Here is a 14367-nt window from a genome sequence, read left to right on the forward strand (position 1 = left end):
GAAACAGGGTTTTCAGACTAGAATCTAGAATTTGAGCAACAAATCTGGAACTTGAAACAACAAATGTATTATGGATTGACTTAATTTATTGTATTAATTTTGAAAGGGACCCATCAATTTAAGTCTATGAATAGCTTTTCTAAACGTACAGATCAGTTTAAACAACTCTCTTGCAGTGAACGAGAAATCCTTCCACTAGATTTTATAACCACAGAATTGTTAACATACACGAGCTTCACATTAAGGGTAAAATACCCAACAGTTTAGACCTACTCCAACACTGAGAACCACCAGGAAATTTTAGCTCTACAGCTTCTTGTAGATTTGGAAGAGGACTGTATGCCTCTTCATTTGTGGAATACATCTAACAGGGAATAAAATAAGGCAACCTACTACAGACCAATAAAAATCCAGTCACATTTTCAGATTTGTTTCCATCACAGCCTGATAGTATTTCAAAGTTTCTTCCAGGTGAGATAAGGATGTATCAACAAAGGAATACTTAAAGAGGCTTTTGGACAACAGAACTTCAGCTGGCTTCACTCCAGCATCTGAAATCAGATGTGGAAGTAGAGCTAGGAAGAACTTTAGAAAACATTAATTCACCCAGAAAAGGAATGCATGTTCCACTGGCAAATTAAGAAAAAAAGATACAGCCTACAAATTCTCTGAAAGTAGTCTCTCACAGATGGCCAAAACACGAGCAGGAACAATGTGGAGACAGATCATTTCAGACAGGAATATGGTGATGGCTTAACATACATACATTCAAATATAAGCAAATTATCCTCTCCGCCTCTCCAACACTTTAACAAAGAAATCTGCCATATTATTGAAATAGTGCAATGCTGCCATCAGTACAGCCTAGGCAATTAAAAATAACAGATTTTTAAAGCACAATGTCCCATACGCAACAGCAACTGTCACTTTGGTAACAGATATTGTGGCCGTGACTCTAACGACATAATAAAATAAAGCTGAGATAGGCACCAAGAGGCTTTTAAATCTTATAGATGCAGCAGTTAGAACACTGAGTTACAGTCAATGTGTGTTGGAAGCAGAAAAATAGAACCTTCTGTAAGCATGACCCTGTAAGATAACAGAGACAACTTCTGAGGCACAGACCGGTGGCACAGACCAGCGGGGTTTCTGATCATTTTTGTTCCTGCTGTGCTTCAGGAAACAGGATTTTGGAAATTTGTTTTAAATAAACAAGAACACAACCATAGGATGCTCCTAACATTTGTCACCTATTTTCACATTAGCCAAACTGGAAATTGGGAGATAGACGAAGAAACAGTATTATGAAAATTTAATTAAGATGTTAACTAAAGCAAGTATTCACTCAAGCAACATAATATGGAGGTTTTCTATGTACAGTTCCATACTTTTGACTGTAGTTGTTTCTTTTAAATTGATGGTTAATAACCACTACAGTAATAGCCCTTGAACTCACAAAGAAGCAATATTCCCCTTTATATGTAGGGAATGTTTCATCTGGGAAACTTCATTTCTATGAGATGGTACAAAATATAAGATTCTGCTCAAAACAAAGCAAGCCTAATAGGAAAACACTGTAAATTATAGTTACAATGCTTCTATAAAAGAGAGGTCATACTTCACATTATCTATTATTCATATGGAAACATGTGACACTAATTTTCATTTTCTAATACTCCATGATATCAGTTTTAAAAATCTTTTTCTTACATTCTTAGATTTTTGGGGGTTTTTTTAAAGTCCATAATGAATACTACTAATTTGCTGTATTTCTTCTGGTTAATATACACAGGATACCATTTAATGTCTAGGCTTTTCAGGATTTTTTTTTTTTTTAACTGAATGTTAATGAATCGTCTGAGGTTGTTCAATATAAGAACCCTTGGGGTGGGTGGGGGGAAGACATTTACTCTACTACCAGTTTTCATAAAGAAATACACAATGTCACGATCTCAGTCATAGCATTAACTGCACCTAAAATAATATTTCAGACAAAATCTATCATTTTTCATAAATTGTATTCTATCTGTTTTCTTGAATGTAATAGCTAAAACACTAATCCTGGTTTTCAATTTTTAAGAAGACAGAAAGAGAACAGTCCCAAATATTATCATTTCACACTCCGAGACCTTTCCTATTCTTACCTAGTCTTTCTTAGGAAGGCCTAGCTTACAGAGCTTATTAAATGCAGATATCTCAGAAAATTAAGAAAATTGGTAAAAATCTTGAGGAATTTTCTTCTTTCCTATGTTCTAGCCATTGTTTAGTATACTTATATTAAAAGTCTTATGCTTAAGAGTTTTGGTTAATATTCAATAAATAGCTATGGAATATGCTTCTAAGCATGAACTCAACAATGACATCTACTGGTGACCAGAATTATAGACTAGTTTCACATGAAAAAAAATGTTTTAAGTACTCCGTGAAAGAAAATAAATGGACAAATTACTTGTAAAGTTGAATATAAAGTAAATACAAATGTGAGTTATTTGATCCATTTTAAAGTAATGTAGATATTCTAGTTTTATTAAATAACACAAATCTAGCAGTCGGCTTCCACTTCTCATTTTAAAACATCAGAAAACAATAATGAATGAACCCTTATGGACTATACATCTACTGTTTGATCCTGTGATGACAGGCAAGTGAACCTGATGATTCAGTTGATCCAGTCTTCTGTTTCTATACAGCAGTTGCCCTTCATAACACAAAGATTTAACTTCCTTTGCCTGAAAGTAATAATTTCATATGTAACCTTTTTAATGAAAAATGTGAACTTTGAATGTTGACATACAGGATTTCAGAGATCTTCTGTCCCTTCACCACAATTAGAATTATTGGGTCATGCCTCACAGTGGCCTACAGTGGAATTGTGAGTTGACAAAAACAAGACATACCCAGTACATGCTGGCTAGGCTAATTTTTTTCCTGTACATTGATGCTTTCCCCTTTTCCCAGATTTCAGGTATGAGATTTTTGGTGTGATGTATTTCCATCACTGCTTCTCTAAGATGCCATGAATGCCATCTAACAGGTACCTCTTAATAATGGAAAAATATCACCATTTCAGCAATCCCATAAAGGAATCCCCATAATTAGACAATTTTTTTTTTAAAGCCAGTTTAGTTTGCTCAAGGTAGAAGTACTCACAGGTACAACTCTTGGATTACAAAAAAGATTTTACCTCTCTCCCATAAAACATGCCTATACTCCTGCCTCACCAAAACTATTTATACTCCCAATTGCTGATCTTTTTTTATCTTTCATATTCTGCAACATCAATTACAGAACTCAAATAAAATCCTTGTTTTTAACTGAAGCTGTAATATTCTCTGCACACATTCTATCTGAACACTCGTCTCAATCCCAAAGAGGACTCTGAAAGAGCAGAACTCTGCAGAATAAAGGCTGTTCACATGACTGATTTCATTAAGGGATTAAAAATTGCATTTAGAATGGATTTAATTACAACAGGTTTGATAAGGTTGAATAAATGAAGCCTAAAATATGCAGGAACCTGAAGCTCCAAGGCCAAGACATGTAAGACAACTTAAATCAGACTTCTTTTTCCTTTACAACAAAGAACCTGGAACTGAAAAATAGGTCAGATAACCCCACAGCAAGCTATTTCGTATCTGGGAATCTATGCCCCTCTTATTTTTTCTTATTTTTATTAGAGACAAAGAAAATAAAGCATTGTTTATGTACACTTAACTTTCAATGTAAGTCACTTAAAAACCTCTTCTCTCTAGGCTAAATAAAGCTTTACAAGTAAAATTGCTTATTAGAGTGTTAAGTCAAAACCAGCCTTGTACAACACGCAGCTCCCAGGCCAGCACAGCTCACCAGCAGGTGAGAGGCCGAGTGCTCCGTCTGCAGCGGAGCAGCAGAGGAACAAGGAGTAGCCAGAGAAGGTACCACAGCAGGGAGGGAGCTACTGCTGACATGGGCAAGAGAGGTGTGCAAGAGTCCTGCCGTAGGAAATAGGGAATCTTGTGTTGGGATTTTAAAGTCCACTGCTTTACTGCCACAATGCTACAGTTGTGCAATTACATTCTGACAAAATCTACATTACAGCATCTTCATTGGCTCTAACAAAATAAAGTACTCACCTAAAAATTATTATTAGTGTTGCTTAAATTATTATGTTTTTCACTTCATAAAGAAAGCACCTGACTTTTTCTTATAGGCACACTACAAGTGTTTCTCATTATCAAATGCCATCCAAACAAAACCAGTTATTATTCAAAAAGGTAGATAGTTCAAATTAAAATTATTTGGTGATACATCATGGCATACAACCAGTAAACATCAACTGAAATAATTATTTCATAAGCACACAGAAGACAATTAATAAAATGGATCAAAAAAAGGCACAATAGAAAATGACATTTTTAGTAAAATGCAGTAAAAACATACATAACAAGGTGCAAGCTATATTATCTAAACATACCTTTCCAAGATCTGCAGCCTGTTTTAAAATATCTCTTTTTAGATCTTCTGCTTTCTTGGAATGAAAAGAATTACTTTGACTCTGGATGATAAATACAATTTCTTTTAATTCTGTGGACCAGAAAATAAGATTTAAAGACAAAATAAGTTATATTCAGTTATGCTCCAAAGCTACTCATTCCCCTGGTGTGTGGGGGAATCTATTTCTTTAGTTACACAAACATTTCCTAAAACAATAAAAAGATATAATTTAACAGAAAAAAAAAATCCAAATCAGTCCTTTTAGGATTAATACATAAAAAGTATGACATGACTAGGAGATGTGCAGCAACAAAGAAACTTATGCCCACAGTTAACAAAAGCCACATTCACAAAGTTCCTTTTTCTCCAATACACCAGCCTTCCTCATTACCAGAGTTAAAACGTGTTAATCATAGACCAGCATCTCCCCTCACTAGGCAGTGGATGAACATGAAGTGGAAAAGATGCTTCCTCAATAAAGAGCTTAAAACCCTACCCAGAAACAACCATGAGATGGAGAGAGATGCACACGAGAATGATGAGGCAGTACTTTTATCTGACAGGACAGCATCAACGCTTCAGATGTGTCTCCACAGTGTTTAAAGGCACCATAGTTAAGAACTTTCAGCAGGAGAGGAGACTGAGAAATTTAAATGAAAAAAATGAAGTAGCTTTGTGAATGGACAGAAAAAAAAATGGTTTATTAAAAAATACAAGTAGGTGATGAAGGCTGATACCACGGAGAACCTGAAGATAGCCAAATTTTCTTGATGATAGGAGACAGAATAATCTCTCAACACTTTGAAAGCTAAGAAAACCAGGCAGATGTGATCACGTTCAGAAGCAGAACACTGCAGAGGATGAAAGGAAGAGGAGAGAACAGATGCCCTTCCCAAAATTCTTAACAAGTTCGACCTATGCTGTATAAACCCACTCAAGACCATAACATATAAGATGATGAAACACTACACTGCAGTTTCTGTTTGGTTTGCCACAAAAGGCTGAACTTTACAGATACTACCACAGCAAGTGTCCAGACAGGGAAATTCAAGGCATGATAACTAAAGTGGTACAAGTGACTGACCAATTACTGCCTAAAGAACAAAAAAGATAGTAATGACATTCAGAGTTCAAGCAGATAAGTAGGTGACTTGTCAGAAGGGTGAGCAGGGATTGAGGACTGCATTTAAATTCTGTCACTCAAGGTGACAGTCAGATCAGGCACAAGAGGTAACAGATTCTAGTTAATTCAGGGAGGAGACAGCACAGAAAAGGATGCTGAGTTAATGTTTACAAATCACATCAATCCAAGACAAGACAGTACCAAAAGGAAAGAAATCAACAATGAAGTCCCATGGGATCTGTACAGAATGTCAACAAATGCGGAGAACGAACAAAGTGCACACCAAAAAAAATTATATAGGTAACAAAAAAGACATAGGAGTCAAACTTCAGAAAAACAGAACTTCAAGGCCACCATCATTAGCAACTTTATGAAAGCTGACAGAGAAAATAAAGATATAAAACCTTTAGGAGAACTTTCTTAGAAGACCTACTGATATTCAATTGAAACCAGACTTTCAATGAGATATCAGAGATGTCAAAGTGAAGACAGTCCAGGATAAAAATTCAGTAGAGAAAATGCAGAGTCACGGCTGACTGAAAGCTGACAGATTTTACTAGAATCAAAGTCTGTGTGAAGACAAACATCCCAAGGACAGAGCACCTTAGAGGAAGCATGTGAAGCTTCTCGTCAGGTAGCAGAGTATTTCAACACTTTTAATCTGCAGGTTCACTGCAGTATAAATTCATCATGCAATATTTATTTTAAAAATGTATAGTCTTCCATTGCAGATCAAGTCAACGTCAGAGATCCCAGTTTCACATCTTGACCTCCAGGTTAAAGATACTAACTTGGCAAATAGAGTAGAATGAGTGAACAACACTGAAACAAAGATGGAGAATAAATGCCCAAAGAAGGAGAGTAATAGTCTCAAAGAAAAAGAGTAAAACTGAGTACATGAAGAAGGATCACAAGAAAAACAGCGGCAACCAAAAGAGCATTATCCTTACATACATTTGCTAAGATTACAGTAAGATTGTCATGTCCAAGAACTGACCACCAATTACATTCCTTTATTCTTCTGAACACCTTCTTGTTAATTTAGACCTATGACAGCTTAGTTAAATGTTTTTCTACTTTGCCCCAGTAGTATTTTCCCTAAATTCATTACCTTATTCGCCAAGACAAAACCTGAAAATGTCAAACTGCATGAGGTTTCTGGTGAGACAGTTGTGGAGACGGCGTAAGCACGAACAGAGGTATCAGTTCTGGTTTCACAATTTTTCCCACGCACCATTCCTTCATGCTCCGACCCACCCAACAAACTGCTCTAAAAACCACACACAATAAAAATGTCTGAATAGCAGCTACTTGCTACCTAGCAAGAAATTTGCTAGTTTTCCTGTGCAAAAATTAAAATTACACTTCAGAGATGCTAGTGAGAGTCAAAGGACTAAATCTACATACAGAACACTGAAAACATCTCCAGAAATAAAAAGCAAAACCTATATTAATTCATATAATGACTGTTTTAGTATCAGTACATTTACAGATACGCAAGCATCTGTATTACTCTCAGTTTCACTTATGGTACATTTAACAACAGCTGCGATAATCACACAATAGAATACTTTCTAGGAGTAATCTAACACCTACTTTGGAGTTATTGCTTTAATCCAATCGAAACAGTTTCCTCTGGTAAAGACACTTAAAAACAGTTCATAAAAAGAAATATTCACTTTACTAAAATGTCAACAGAAAGTACGTACAATTTTAAACACCTGTGTTGGCTCTCAAGTCGAGAAATGATAAACCAAGTAAGACAAAGAATGGAATCTTTTGGAAGATTAATATCCAAGAGAGCTACTGATACTTTATTTCTCTTTCCTCCTTTTCTCTCTTATTTCCCTAAGACATTTCCATATCTGGAAAACATATACAGCAATCTCAACGGCTCACTGATTGGAAAGATACTGCAAGTTCACAGAAAAAAAAAAATATATATATAAAAAAAAAATGAGGAACAGGAATGCTGAAACTTCCCAAGTCTTATCACAGCCATGGCTTCTTGCTAAACAGAATGGAGTCTTAAAAAAACTTGCAACAAGCCATCAACACTAATGTCTGGTTCAGCAAGTATACAGTGACCCTATGCAAAATACACCGCCTTAGGAATTATCACTAAATCCCTTCAAAAGATGGCAAAGGGGAAATACTGCTATTTGGAAGATCAGCATTGCAGTGTAAAAACCAGATAAGGAGCATCTGGCTGATTCCACAGAAAAAGATGAAAGGACACAAAGAGGAAATGGACGTTCTTTGACATCAAATAAGGAGAGGTGAACAGGGAAACAGAGTAATAAAGCTTCTATAGAAAGGCCCTGATGAGGGCTGACTACATCAGCAAATTAAAAAAAATGCAAAGTATTTGGGAATCAGCAATTAACCAACAATGCTGTTGAGCATTTAGGCACTGTTCACACCGTCACTTTTCAAAGCATAACCATATTTTATTTATACTAAAAAGGCAGCCACAAATGAAAACAAATGTAGACTATACAGTACTTACCTTTGTTCATCTTACTAATTGTTCCACTTTTTTTAGATTTCTAGAAGAAAGGAGATAAAGTAAAATAAGGATATAGGCAAGAACTGAAATATTTGTATAGAGACACACAGGGAGTCAAAGCATTCATCAGACTGTAAATGCATACATAGAGGTTTTAACTCAAGAACTAATAAAAAAAGTAGAAAGTTTTTCATCATGGAGAACCAAAATAGATAGTCTACATGTCTGCATAGTTACTTAAACAATACAGTAAAAGAATAAAAAGAAAGAAAAAAAAAAAAAAAAGGAGAATGCTTTTCCACAACTCAGTATATACTAGAACTCTTTGAGTCAATGCTAACAATTTTTTTAATTTTTTTTTTTTAATACTGATGTCCTGAGCACAAAGTTTGGATACAGAACACTACAATACAAACATACGTATTCAGTGTGTAAAAAAAATCCCAATGCACTCTTAACTCTTTTGATTCACTATCAAGTATCTATTGAAACACCATTCTTAAAGAAGACTCAAAAGCAATTTATATTAAGACAAATACATACAAAAAGGTTGTACATACATGACTTTACTGGGATAGACTCAGGTATTACATGCATTTGTGATGGAATTTTAACAGTGCTGAGGAACAGACAACAGTGACACTGCATCTGCATCATTAACCAAGAAACCAAGACATACACATAAAAATATTTTAGGAGCATATCCAATTGCTTCTGAATAACAGAGGGTGGAAGGAAAAGTGTTGTTCAAAAACTGCTGACTGGCAGAGGCACAGGACTGGGTAAATAGCTCTGTGCTTCCTACAAAAACTGTAGGAAGGAAAACAGAGCCTTCATTTATTGCACAATTTTTCCCTGGTCACAGCACCTTAGTTCTTTGGTTTCTTCACATGTCAAATCAAGATCACCTTTACTAACTGCATAAGGATGTTGTAGGATTTCTCCTGGTTCAAGTGTTTTGAGACCTTCAGATAGAAATGCCATACAAGGCACTCCTCAGCAATAAGCTTGTAGTTTTCCTACCCTCGTAACTTAATTCCTATTCACAAACTCATTCCTTGCCCCCTCCACATTTTGTTTGTTAATTGATTGGGGGTTTTTTGGGTTTTTGTTTGGTTTTATTAATCTCATATCCATCTAATCCTTTTAGTCCTACTTGCATCAGATGATCTCTTCCTCTGTCCAGGTCTAACTTTTGCACTGAAGTTCATAAGCTCCAACTTCCTTGGGAGCCACCTGTAAAACCTTCTCAAGAATGACTGCACTGCATTCATGCTTATGACCCTTTTTTTTGTTGACTAAGTCAATAAAGTTTAAAAAAAATTCTTACAAGACTACATTATTTTGATGACTATACACAGTAATGCCATCTTACAGTGTAATAAACACTACATTCTAAGTTAACCCATATCATAAACAACATGGGAAGATTAATTTTCTATGCAAACAAAAAAGTATGTGTTTTGTGGTACAAATGTGTACCACAAGACAAGCCATAGTTTACAATTACCTTTATTTAAACACAAAACAAAACAATTTTTGCCCGTTACATTCCTGTTAATGTAAAAAAAACAAACCAAACAAACAAACCAAAAAACCCCCAGATTTTGGCCTTGGTTCTTGGAGGCACCTCTGACTTCATCTAAGGGAAGGGTTTGAAATTCTAAAATAGTAGGAAAGTCTTCAGAAATTATATCCTATATAAGAATGAGAACATTAAACAGTTGGATTGAGACTAATTGAATTTGACAAACAACAACTTATAAGTAATGAAAACAAAATGGTATTACTAGTCTCCTAGATACACTGCAGCAGATCAGCAGTCTGCAATAGGGATCTTCTTCATTTATTAAAACTACTGTAAATACAGCAATCATCATCAAAACCAAAAATTATTTAGAAACACATACCTCTGATGATACTTCTATTCCACTTGATGTGAGATCACTAGATTCTAAATGACCATTTCTCCATATCTAAATGGCAGTTATAGATTCTAACTCTTGATTCATTCCAGTACTTTCATTTTATTTTCCTCCCTTAAATCTCTTTTATTCATGCACAAATATCTGTTCCAAATACATACATACTAAAAAATGGTAGACAGAAGTCTGTTAAAGGACATACATGCATACACACCTAACACCCATTACGCTGTTCAATGGTAGGGCTAGCTCTGACCATTAGTTCTTCTGATCTGTTAATTGGAAATTCCATACACAAGCTTCACCTAAGCAACGACTTGGGCAGCAATATGTAATAATGCTAATTTAGCAGAGAGGCAGCCATTTCCTTCTCAAAGTGTTATATATTTAACAAAACAAAGAAGAAAGGAAAACCTGTCTCTGAACTAAGAAAGGTTATACACTCAAAACTATTCTCAACAGCCATAACTATCAATTTGTAGAAGTTATGCAAAATGGCCAAGTTTTTTGTACTGTAAGTTTCTAATGCACTTTTCAGCTGACCCCAGAAAAACAAAAACTTGTTTTCTAAATTATCATCTTGTTCCACAACAAAACCCAAAAAACTTAATTCTCTTAATACAAATGTCAACACGTCAGAAAATCCAGTGTAAAACAGGAAATAAAAGTACTAAGTATAAGTTTATTCTAGTAATTCTAAGAATCCATAGGATAAATTAAGATCCTAGTAATAATAGAAGAGTAGTGCTGATTGCAACTTGTGTTCAATTAAAGGCTTCTTACATACCACACAGAACAGAAAGACATCATATGACATTTAGTACCACTGAAGTCAATGATCAAAATAATTGTAGGCTTTCTGCTCTGGTCTCTTCTAGGTGATTTTATAATGTCTGTAAAATGTTCCTGCTCTGGTAGTTAAAATTTATTACCTGCAGCACTGGTAGTTCCGTCTCATCTTCTGCACCTTCAGGAACTACACTTATAGCAAAAGCTGAAAGAAAAAGCAGACTTCTTTTCATATTATAGCAGCTCATTTTCACACTTGACAAAGTACTGCAGCAAAAGAAAAAAAAAACATTTAGAAGATTTTCACATTAAATGATACTATATTGATAATAATCTTCCTGAATGTAAGACAGTACGTTCTCACAGAATTTATATATTTGCTGCCTGACAATTCTATTCCTGGACTTCGCTGAAAAGATCACTCTTTGATGTGAAGCCAATTTATACTGGCTTCAAGGCAAATAAATCCCATGTAAAAAAAAATCAAATCTGTTCAGTCCAGTAGTTCACTTGCCAACAGCATAATGTGCTATCACATGGGAGATCTGCATTCCATTCTATCTTTAACCTAAACTTTGGATTACCAAAGTTTCATTTGGAACCACAGAAACTGACAGCAGCTGATGGAAATTTGTATCAAACTTGAAGATGGCCGTCACAAGCCTTGAATACCATCTTTGAACAACAGTCAAGCTTGTTAATGTACAAGAGACCCGAATAAATGTTAACAAAAAGAACAGAGACCCCAAAGAGCTAATTTGCACAGACCTAGCGTTATCTTAAACCTTTTATACTGACACAATGCATACACTTCTGGTTTGTATTAGGAAAATAATCATAAAAAAGAGTTATGTTGGGTGGTTTTTTTTTTTGCTTGTTGATATACTTGTCTAATCAATTTGTCTCAGCTTGCTCATTTGTAAAAGTAGATCCATTTAACGTAAGAAAGCTTTGCTAAGATTCTTAGTAAGGAGTCTTTTTCTTAAAGTTACTAAAGAGATGCAAATGAAAGCAAATTGCTGTAATTTGGAAGGAACTCAAGATATTACTCATCATGGTCAAATAGATGGTTTTCTTAAAAACTGGGGTGGAAAAAAAAAATCAACAGATTCAACTACAGTGTCTCACTGCAAGTTTAAATTATTTATTGCTTGAAATTGACTTCAAAGTGAATTGCTAGCAACTGTCGATTCCTCTGACACACTGGAAACCTGGAATGCAGGAAACCAAGAAGACAAGATTGTCCAAAGACTCTGCAGGTCCACCTATATCTATGCTCTTTCAACTGAAAAAAAAAAAATTCATAAAGTGTCTAGGAGTTGAGTTTCACAATGACATCTCAGGTCCTGACTAATCTGAAGCTCAAATCACACCCCAAAAACATTCTAACACAGTCGACTCATGTTGACCATAGGCACATTTTAATAAGGTATTTGGCCAGGAAGAAGAAAACAGTACAAATAGGAACGTCCCCACCAGCGTTGTCCTCGAGTAAGTGCACAGAGAATACCTCAATCTGCCTATTTTATCCCTTGCTGACAGCATGTTCTGATTGTTTTCCTTCTTCTCTTCCAACATAAGAGCACTTACAGCTCCTGATAAGGAACATCTTCCCCTACACACAAACCAGATCCACATCTTCTACTTGACACGATCTAACAAAAAACACCCTTATTGCAGGAAATTTATAAATTGCATAGTATTAACTTGAAGAACTATTACCTCAAAAATCTGACTTACTTGCAAAACTGAATGCAAGCAGAATTTTCATCACTTTCGGTTTTTAATATGCAGCTAAGTAATGGCACACATGAGACCCAAAGCAACTGTGACTGACAAGAGATGCTTCCTCTCTCAGCATAACATTCAGTAACCCATGTCACACTGCTTCTAAAATTTATAAAATATTAATACACGTGATCCTGGAAACAAATCAAACAATACTCAAATAACCTGGAAAAAAACCAAAACTATTTCATACTGTATCTCTGAGAGTACAGACAAAGCTCTTTGGAGAATTATTTTCACAACCTACTATATCTTCATATTACAGAACCACAGCATTGTTGAGGTTGGAAAGGACCCCTGAAGATCATCCAGTCCAATCCCCAGTAGAGCAGGATGCTCAAGACCTTGTCTAGTCAGGTTTTTAGTATTTCCTAGGACAGAGACTCCACAAACTCCCTGAGTAACCCCTACCAGTGTCCAATCACTTTTAGAGCAAAATATATATATATATATATATGAGATAGATAGATAGATAGATATGAGATAGATATATATATGTGTGTGTGTGTGTGTGTGTGTGTTTTTCTTATGTTTAAATGGAATTTCCTTTCCGTTTGTGCCAACTACCTCACGTCCTATTAGGCAACACAGAGTCTGCCTTTGTCTTCTGTACTGCCACCCATCAGGTATCTACACATATTGGTAAGATCCTCCCTGAACTTTCTGTTCTCCAGGCCGAACTGCCCCAATTCCTTCAGCCTCTCCATGCATGTCAGATCTTAAATCTATTAATAACCTTCATTGTCCTTTGCCAGGCTCATTCCAGTATGTCCATGTCTCTTTTGGACTGGGGACCCCACACTGGGACACAGCATCCCAGGTGTGTCTCACTAGTACTGAGCAGAGAGGAAGGATCACCTTCCTTGATGTGCCGGAAACACTCTTCCTAATGCAACCTAGGAGGCTGCTGGCCATCTTTGCCATGGTCCATGGTCAGTTTGTTGCCCACCAGGACCGTCAGGCCCATCTCTGCAAAGCTGCTTTCCAGACAGTGTGCCCCCGGTGTGCACAGGATGACTCCTCACCAGGGGCAGAACTTGGCATTTCCCTTTGTTGAACTTTCTTTTACAAGTTTCCCGTTTGCCCATTTCTCCAGCCCAATGAGGTCCCCCTGAATGGCAGCATGGCCAGTGGGCGTATCAATCCCTCCTGCCCATTTTGTATTCTCTGCAAATTTGATGAGGGTGAGCTTTGTCCCATTGTCCAGGTCATTAATGAAGAGGCTAAACACTACTGGAACCATTATCAAGCCCTGGAGTGCACCATGCCACTGACCAGAGCCCATGAGCCCAGTAGGTCAGTTTTCTATCCACCTCACTGCCCATACTTTATCTGTTTGTGTATGACACTACAGGAGACAGTACTGAACCCCTGCTAAAGCTGAGATAAACAACATCCACTGCTTTCCACACAGTCATGAAGGAAGTAATCTCATCACAGAAGGCTTTTGGGTTGCCCCTTCATAAAAACATGCTGACTTCTTCCAATCACTTTCTTGTCCCACACATTTGTCTTGTCCTTTCTTGCTTGGAAATGGTTTCCAGGATTATTTGCTCCATCACCTTCCCAGGGATTAAGGTAACACTAGCCAACCTACAGTTTCCCCAGATTCTCTTCCTTGCCCTCCTTGAAGACAGGGGTGACATTTGCTCTCTTATAGTCTTCAGGAATCTGCCCCAGTCACCGTGACCTTTCAAAGATTATCAAGAGTGGTGTCTCATCAACATTGTCAAGCTGCATCAGCACTTGTGGCTGCCTGC

The 14367-nt window shown here is 36.3% G+C and overlaps 1 protein-coding gene across 1 annotated transcript in view; it reads right to left on the bottom strand.

The window, feature by feature from the left end:
• Positions 1 to 13850, bottom strand: part of B3GLCT (beta 3-glucosyltransferase) — a 48774-nt gene extending 34924 nt beyond the window's left edge. Inside the window, exons 1-4 of the mRNA XM_010164198.2 lie at positions 13633 to 13850; positions 10963 to 11086; positions 8106 to 8145; positions 4454 to 4563 (exon numbers count right to left, since the gene is read on the bottom strand). Coding sequence (XP_010162500.2) covers positions 4454 to 4563; positions 8106 to 8145; positions 10963 to 11086; positions 13633 to 13850 — 492 coding nt within the window. The remainder of the gene's footprint in view (positions 1 to 4453; positions 4564 to 8105; positions 8146 to 10962; positions 11087 to 13632) is intronic.
• Positions 13851 to 14367: the final 517 nt, after the last annotated feature.

Source organism: Antrostomus carolinensis, unplaced genomic scaffold (genome assembly GCF_000700745.2).
Source record: "Antrostomus carolinensis isolate BGI_N321 unplaced genomic scaffold, ASM70074v2 scaffold13340, whole genome shotgun sequence".
Classification (NCBI taxonomy): domain Eukaryota; kingdom Metazoa; phylum Chordata; class Aves; order Caprimulgiformes; family Caprimulgidae; genus Antrostomus; species Antrostomus carolinensis.